Here is an 8,611-nt window from a genome sequence, read left to right as displayed (position 1 = left end):
TTGGTATATCAGGTGTGCTCTGCAAATGGCATAACTAGCAATCACGGGGCCCAATACAAAATTTTGCAATGGGGCCCTGTGATTTCTCGTTACGCCCCTGTATATATATATATCTATATAGATCTATACAGATCTATATATCTATATAGATCTATATAGATATATATATATACAGGGGCGTAACGAGAAATCACAGGGCCACATTGCAAAATTTTGTATGGGGTCCAGTGATTGCAAAGTTATGCCATTTGCAGAGCACACCTGATATACCAACAGCCCACCTGAGAGTGACCCTGCAGAGCCCACCATAGACTCTCTATAGTGGGCTCTGCAGGGTCTCAGATGGGCTGCACACCTCTTACCTGCCAGCGCTGTCTGCTGTCCGCCTCCCAGGTCGCCGGACCCCGTCTCCTCTTCTGTCCCCGGGCCCTGCCTCCTCTTCTAACGACGGGCCCCGACTCCTCTTACATGCTCTTAGGTCGCTGGCCAGTGATGTAAGAGAAGGAGGGGTTGCTCTTAGGCGGGCCCCGCCTCCTCCTTCACTGCGAACGCCGGCCTCTTCTGCCGCAGCTGCTGGCTGTCACTGACACAGCTCCGCAGCGGCTGTTGGGTGGAAACGCTCAGCGGCCGCCACACAAATCACTGACTGTCAGTGTCAGCCAGCACCCTTACATGCCATAGAGACCCAGGCGGCCCACATGGCATCAGAGGGATGCCCTGGCCGGGCCCCCTTGTGTCCGGGCCCCGCTATGGCAATTGTTACGCCACTGTATATATATATCTATATATCTATACACTGTGTGGCCAGATTAATATGACCACCCCAACAGTACTTCGTTGGGCCACGAGATGACTTCGTTGGGCCGTCTTGTGACTCCACGAGATGATGAAAGGTGATGCGAGGAGTCTGACACGGCACTGTTGCCCTTCTGTTGTCTTGTACCAGTCTTGCCCCTCCCCCGTTCTACCCTAACATTGACTATTTGCTGACGGCCACAATTCGCACGTTCAGACCCAGATTTTCGTCTGACAGTCCGGTCTTTAAACACTTTAACAACAGCTGCTCTTGAACATTTAACCAATTCTGCTGTTTTGCTGATACTCGCTCCATGGCTCCGAGCGCCAACAATCATCCCACGCTCAAAGGCTGTTAAATTGCGTTGTTTCCCCGTATCTTCACAAACAAATCACTTCTACTGTCGTGGTAAACAACCTGCTTCCCGATTTATAATGGTCTGGCCCTCTAGCAACTTCAGCGCCAAATTATAGCTAATTATAGCTAATTTGCCTACAAACGTCAGGTGGTCATAATAATCTGGCCACTCAGTGTATATCTATATATATATATATATATAGATGGATATATAGATGATAATAAAAAGCATAAAAACACAGAGTGTTGGACAGCAAAGTTGGAAAATTGAATAAAAAATGCCTGCAAATAAAAATGGCAACCACTTGCATACTTCCTACTTACCAGTATTATGGTCTCTGTGCTGTTAACCTTGCCACATTACACCACTCTACTTTCTGGGTGGGTGCCCAAAATCACAACCACTGTTTGGTTGGTCCTGCCTAGACCTGTACTCTAAATATGTGGGATATTGCATCATGCACACTTTATAGGTGTGTCCACTCCAGACTTTACCTTGGACCACCCACTCTCACTACCAATCCGGGTAATGAATGCCTCTTTGATCTACTGCGCATGTGTAATAATTCAAATAAGGTTGCTACTGTGATCATGGGACATGGTTCGGGACACAATATCGATGGGACAGAAGGCCAAAATGTGGGAATGTCATGACAAATCTGGGACAGTTGGTGGCCATTGACGTTGGTACATAATCCAGTGGCTATGCCTTGCAAAAGGCCCAGAGGTTATTCACACGATGACATGAGATCTGGGTCTTTCCACAAAGGATGACATTCATATATAAAGTGCAGGGGTACAGGGTCCGGGACACAGCATTGATGGAACAGAGGACCAAGATGCAGGACTCTCCCAACAAATTTGGGACAGTTGGTGGCCATTGCCTTCAGCACTCTATCCAACAGCTATGCCTTTAGCTTCTGCAAAGGCCTAGAAGCCATCCACATGATGAGGTGAGATCTGGGACTTTCCACAAAGGATGACATTCATATTTAAAGTGCAGAGGCATAGGGTCAGGGATACAGCATTAATGGGACCAAGATGCTGGACTGTCCCAGAACATTTTGGGCATTTGGCATCTATCCACTCAGAACAATGTATAGCTAGGGTTAGTACACATGGGCAGGACAGTTCAAAGGACAAAACAATACAAAAAGTTCCTCAGCACACTTTCCTACTAAGCAAAAAAAAAACAAAGTCTAAACTGCTTTAACAAGTTGCAAGTTTACAAAAATACAGGAAATCCACACTGCTACGCCAAGGCATATCTGTACAATGTGGTCTAAAGTCCAGTCTAGCAGAGCTCCCACCTGGCTGCTAGACCAGTCCCCACAACCTCTCCTCCCCTCGGCTCTGGTGGTCTAAACCCCGCTGACATCATCAGGTCTAATGCAGGTCCATTGACTTGCATTAGACATGAGCATGCCAAGTGCTATTCCACAGCCAGAACAGAGAGGAAGAAAGGAAGGTGCTGACTGCCACAAGACCGCAGATCAGGTGAGTATATCTTCTTTATTCTGTTCCCTAGACCAAAACAAGCAGTTAACCCTTGTAGTGCGGGGGTAGCCCCACTGCAAGAGTTAACCTTTGAAAATCCTCTAAATTTTCTATAAAACAGTTGATAGCAAATCCTGACATTGTCCTTACTCTTCCCTTGCAGCGTCCAACATGGATCGTTCCTACACGCCATCTCCACTACGTTCACCGAGCCTCCACAATGACAGCTGTAATATCGCCCCGCTCACCCCATCACAGTCTCCGGTAAGTGACTACAACCCAATGTTTCCATCTGTACTGTACGTCTATGCTTATACATTATACCGCTATTCAGATTTGTTGGTTATGTGTTTAGATGAAGCACTGAGATCTTGAGGAATGCTGAATTAAGTTGTACTTGCTTATAAGGACATTGTATCAGACACAGCATTTACAGCATACAGAGAACGTCCTGTATATGTCATAGATAAGTATACATAAGCATAGACACTAACATTGCACTACAGAGCCATCTAGTGCTCAAAAGACATAGTTACATCTCCGAATGTCAGTAATGCAAATCAGTATGCTGTTGCGTTTCCAACACCCCTTCTCAACAACATATGTTTAGCTTCTCTCGAAGGAAACTGTGACGATCCTTTAGCAATGGCTTGGTGAGTGAGTCCACAGTCATTTCTTCTGATGAGCAAAATTGCATGTTGATAGTTAGGAAATAAAGGGGTAACACATAAATACTGTAGAAGATTATGTTTTTTGGTTTATGGTCTATGGTTATTATAACACAGATCTCATATAGGGTGGAAACACAAAAATAGTAAGGTAAAAATAGTAAGGTTTCCAAGAAAGAAATATGGAAGTAGAATAAATGGGTAAAGAATGTAGAAGAGAAGATATGGAAGATGTGAGATTGGGTAATGAATGTATATAGTTAAAATCAAGTAGTAGATATTTTATAGGGAGAGATGTATAGTACATTGTAAGTATACAGTATATAGTATTTGTTGTAATATCCCTAACTTTGAAGAATAGTATAACTATATTTATTGGAAATAATAAGGATATATTAAAATTGCATGTTGATAATAGCTTGCTCTTGAGTGTCAATTAGCAGATGATACTTCACGTTGATGTGCTTGGTTCTAGGGTTGACCCTTTCTGGTTGTGTCAGCTTTATACATCCCTGGTTGTCATCAAAGATTGGGATGACATGTCTATACCCATGTCAGTCAAAATCTGGCGGATCCATATTGCTTCTTGACAAGCGTGTGCTGCTGCTATGTATTCAGCTTCAGTTGAGGGAAGTGCAACAGTTGTTTGCTCTCGGCTAGACCAACTTATGGTTCCTTCCCCCTATTGGAAAATGTAACCACTTGTGGCTTTGTGAACTGTGCAGTCTCCGGCCCAATCAACATTCGCATATCCACACTAGTTTTTGATTTAACGCTGCTGGCAGTCGTAGTTTCTTCCGATTGTTCCTTTTAAGTATTGTATTACCCTCTTTATTATGTGTTTAGATGAAGCACTGAGATCTTGAGGAATGTTGAATTAAGTTTCACTTGCTCATAAGGACATTACATCAGAATACAGCATACAGAGAACTTCCTGTATATATCATAGATATGTATACTTAAGCATAGACACTAACATTGCACTACAGCACCATCTAGTGTTTAAAATACACAGTTACATCTCTGAATGTCAGTAATACAAATCAGTATGCTGTTGCATTTCCAACAAAATTTACCAGAAATTAGATTCTAAGGTGAAGTTTGCTTCCATGCTTTCTTATTTAAGATTAAAAAGACATTGGTCAAATTGTTTTCAACTGAAATACATTCAATGAAAGGGGTGGGCCAGGGATAGTAAGACTGTGAGGGAAAGTGCTAGATGATGCTGGACATCCTCCAACCAGGAAATGAGTTGGGCTCTATCTGACTTGCTGCAGCTTCTGATGCACGTTGTGCAGTGGGAATAGAGTGAGCCATTTCAGTCCAGGAGAGGAGTCGGTACAACAGTAGAAGACAGAAGGGAAAGTGTAGAGCTGTAGAACTTTTAAAACAGATGCTCTTAAAAAGATAAACTCTAGTAAAGTTGGCTGGTTTGGTTTGTGTTTCAGAGGAGCGAGCACCGGACAGTCCAAGCCCCTCAGTTCTTTGTCGTGGTGGCCATTGACTTTGGCACAACATCCAGCGGCTATGCCTTCAGCTTCTGCAAAGACCCGGAAGCCATCCACATGATGAGGTGAGATCTGGGACTCGCTACGAAGGGCGACATTCATATCTAAAATGCAACAGCCAATCAGGAATAAACTTTATTGGATCTAGACATACAGTAATAGGGTAAAATTCTGATTGGATGCTATAAGTCACCACAGCTTGCACATGACTCTTCCTCTGTGGCTATGTGAATGTGATGTAGAGTTGATGAGCTGTCTTATAGTCTTAGATAATATTATACCAGGAAGACTGGATTAAAGGACAATATGGAAGACCATCTACCAGAACTTTTTGACTTTGTATACATTGTAACAAAGTAATAATGTCCAAAAAAGATTGTGGGTGTGTAACAATGCCTCTTACATTGGTGGTAAGTGAAAGCATGAATATCCCCTTACACTGGTACGCTCTTGGTGGTAGGATGTCCACTTACATTGAACGTGCTTGGTGGTAGGATATCCACTTACATTGGTACGCTCTTGGTGGTAGGATCTCCACTTACATTGGTACGCTCTTGGTGGTAGGATCTCCACTTACATTGGTACGCTCTTGGTGGTAGGATCTCCACTTACATTGGTACGCTCTTGGTGGTAGGATGTCCACTTACAATGGTACGCTCTTGGTGGTAGGATGTCCACTTACATTAGTACGCGCTTGGTGGTAGGATGTCCACTTACATTGGTATGCTCTTGGTGATAGAATGACCACTCACATTGATGCTCAGGGGAAGGAAGAATGCCCCTGTAGTGCCCCCCTGACCCTCAAAGGCATGTGTTGAACCACAGAGGTTGTGGGATCCAATCAGTATATTGGGCACCAGTCACGTTAAGTACCTTTTCAATGCTTTATTGTAGAACAGCCAAAACTGGTAGAGAGAGTATAGGGCTTCAGACATCCATGGGCAAAAATAGACTCCAGACTCACCAATCCCTTCAAGCTTCCACAGTGCAGGAATACTTTAGTGGAGCAGAAGATGACACAGTGCAATAGAACCACGGCAGGATAGAGGATAATCCTGAGATCTTCCCTGGGAGAGACACCAGACTTGTTCCTGAGGTCCATGCCATCTTGCCCTTTCTGGCACATCCAGCAGGTAAAGGGCTCTTCTGGTTCTCCTTCCCAGATAGTTTCAGACCCCATCTGGGTCTATATCTGGCCTCTGCAGACTTCAGGCCTAGTCAGCTTCTCCAACTTTGTACATTCTACCCCCAGGCCGGGCCTGGGGGTAGACTGCCCAGAGCACATGAGGATTTATGTACTTAAACAGCATGCACCACTGGCCATGAAACTCCCGGTGATTGCCTGGTGAGGCCTAAACATTCCTAATGTCTCCCATTCGCTACCCCACTCTGTGGCAGGGTCACACCCCACTCACAGGTAGGTACAGTCAAAAGCAGAACACCTAGGAATGACCAAATGATCACAGACTACAAACCAATGAGACTGATTACAGTTCCACTCCACTTAGGGGTGAAGGGGCTACACCCCCTTACATTGCTGGCCAGTAGGCGGAAGTATATCCCCAGCAAGGTTACTTTAAACCTCTAACACGAATAGGGGGTTATGTGTCATCTGTGATGGGACCAGTGTGGGAGATGGAGGGAAATAGAGGGTCAATGCTCATTTTTCCAGGAGCACCCAAATTAATTTCTTCTACAATTTACATAGTGGACACACTTTAAAAATGATAACACTTTGATAGCTACAACACATGCCATTGGTTGCTTAGGAAAGGGGGAAGCCATGACATATGGATAACATGCCACCTAATGAAAGGGTTAAAGGTACATTCCAGTCAAAGGTGAACACTCTTAAATAACAAATGTTCCTATTAATGCTTCCCATTGATACAAATATTTCCTTCCAGAAAATGAATTAATTACCCTCCCACAGCATGGCAAAAAAAGAAAAATGTCTTCGCTCCAACTGGGTTGGGAAACAAAAGTGAATTTCCATACCAGTATGTAAATATTGGTTTGCACTGGAAGGGAAAAGGACCCGGGAACTATGCGTCCTCCTCTTAAGACACCACCCAGCACTGCAGGACCGATCCACACTTCAATGTCTGGAAACAAAATATTATTCACTCTACAATCACATCTGCTGTCCAGGCCTGCGCGTGCCTGGAGTGGAGTCATTCAGGTTATGGAGTCTGGTGGCAGCCCGGGGAATGTTGGAATGTGACTTGGCCATGTCTCCATCCTCTCCATCACTCCTCAGGAGGCCTTTATAGTAGTCCTCAGCCCAGCCAGCGGCAGGGGGCCAAGCTATTCATATGTATGATACGGGGACCCCCTTCCAGTGTGGATTTTTTTTTTCCATCCTGACCATGGAGTGTTTCCAGTTATTCGTAGATCTTATCGGCCAGGCATGCAGATAGCTATAGAGCCGTCCTAATTCCTAGTAGCTGGAGCTTAGGAGGGTGTCTATGTAACAGATACACGCAGCGAGTTCCTTGGTTCACCGGAGCTGCTCCGATTACACAAATTCCACCATTTTCCAGACAGGTTTAATTAGAAACATGAAGAAACTGGATCATTTCACATCGGAGCCATGGCTGGAATGTATCAGAGGAGATTTCTGTGAAGGACCTCATGTACCCAGCTCATGGTAGAGCTAGCTGTAGTTAGTCACATTCATCTGGACTTTAGTAATGTTGAAGACGTTTCAGCACTTGTCCATGTGTCACCAGCCAACATCAGTTCACATCAGTGACAGTAGCACACCGTTACAGCCACATGGGCCACTCAGCAACCCTAAAGTAGATGTAAACCATGACGGCAGGTGCGTAACTAGAAATGACAGGGGCCCCATAGCAAAATCTTATATGGGCCGGGGCCCCGCCTCCTCCTCCACCACCGCAAGTCTTGGCCTTCTCCTCCACCACCACCGGGCACCGCCTCCTCTTCCTCTGCTGGACCAAGCCTCCTCCTCTGAGGCGGGCTTTATCTGACTTGCTGCAGCTTCTATAGCACATTGTGAGAATCTCTCAGTGTGCAGTGATATCAGAGGAAGCCATTTCAGTCCAGGAGAGTTGCCAGTACAATTGTGCAACAAGGGAAGGCCGGAGGTCAGCTATAAGGAAGTCATGGATGAGTTATGAAATGTCCATTTGACTGTGACTACCTACTACTAGATATCAGTGTATAAATTACAAATAAATCAGAGGAACCTTTCCTTCTTAGGATTCTTTCCTTCTCAGACTCCTATATTCTGTCCCCTGTTTTGTCATAGCCATCTGGATCTGACAAGTCTTGTGTCATTCATCTCTAGGAAATGGGAAGGTGGAGACCCCGGTGTCGCCAACCAGAAAACACCCACCAGCTTGCTTCTGACCCCAGAGAAGACCTTCCACAGCTTCGGCTACACAGCCAGAGACTTCTACCATGACCTGGATCCCGAGGAGGCCCGGGACTGGCTGTACTTTGAGAAATTCAAAATGAAGATCCACAGCACCAGCGTAAGAACCAACCATGGGGTGGAGGGAGGCATGGATGGGAGGGTGTCACAGGAGGGGGGGACATAAAAGCAATGGGGGTTTTAACATGGAACTTTGCTTGAGGGGGAAAAAAACAACGCTATTAAGGCCTTTCACGTGACTTCTGCTAACTACTCCAGAGGTTGCTAGATCTTCACCTCTGAAAAACTTTGAGGACCCCTATGTTTGGCCATGCTATATATTCCCGATGCATATTACTGTTGGGTGTCTCTTTGTTGACCACATGGGTTATTCTTTCTGTAGTCA

The 8,611-nt window shown here is 45.1% G+C and overlaps 1 protein-coding gene across 3 annotated transcripts in view; it reads left to right on the top strand.

Moving 5' to 3' along the window:
• Positions 1-8,611, top strand: part of HSPA12B (heat shock protein family A (Hsp70) member 12B) — a 48,548-nt gene that overhangs the window by 20,612 nt on the left and 19,325 nt on the right. For 2 of the 3 annotated variants that reach the window (XM_018569679.1, XM_018569680.1), the window contains 3 exons: positions 2,814-2,914; positions 4,767-4,891; positions 8,140-8,326. In XM_018569679.1, the coding sequence (XP_018425181.1) occupies positions 2,814-2,914; positions 4,767-4,891; positions 8,140-8,326 (413 nt within the window). Of the gene's footprint in view, positions 1-2,075; positions 2,107-2,813; positions 2,915-4,766; positions 4,892-8,139; positions 8,327-8,611 lie in introns of those variants that run through there. The other variant, XM_018569681.1, reaches the window with a different exon arrangement.

Source organism: Nanorana parkeri, unplaced genomic scaffold (genome assembly GCF_000935625.1).
Source record: "Nanorana parkeri isolate BGI_ZX_2015 unplaced genomic scaffold, ASM93562v1 scaffold1379, whole genome shotgun sequence".
Taxonomy (NCBI): domain Eukaryota; kingdom Metazoa; phylum Chordata; class Amphibia; order Anura; family Dicroglossidae; genus Nanorana; species Nanorana parkeri.
This window is presented reverse-complemented; position numbering and strand designations above follow the sequence as displayed.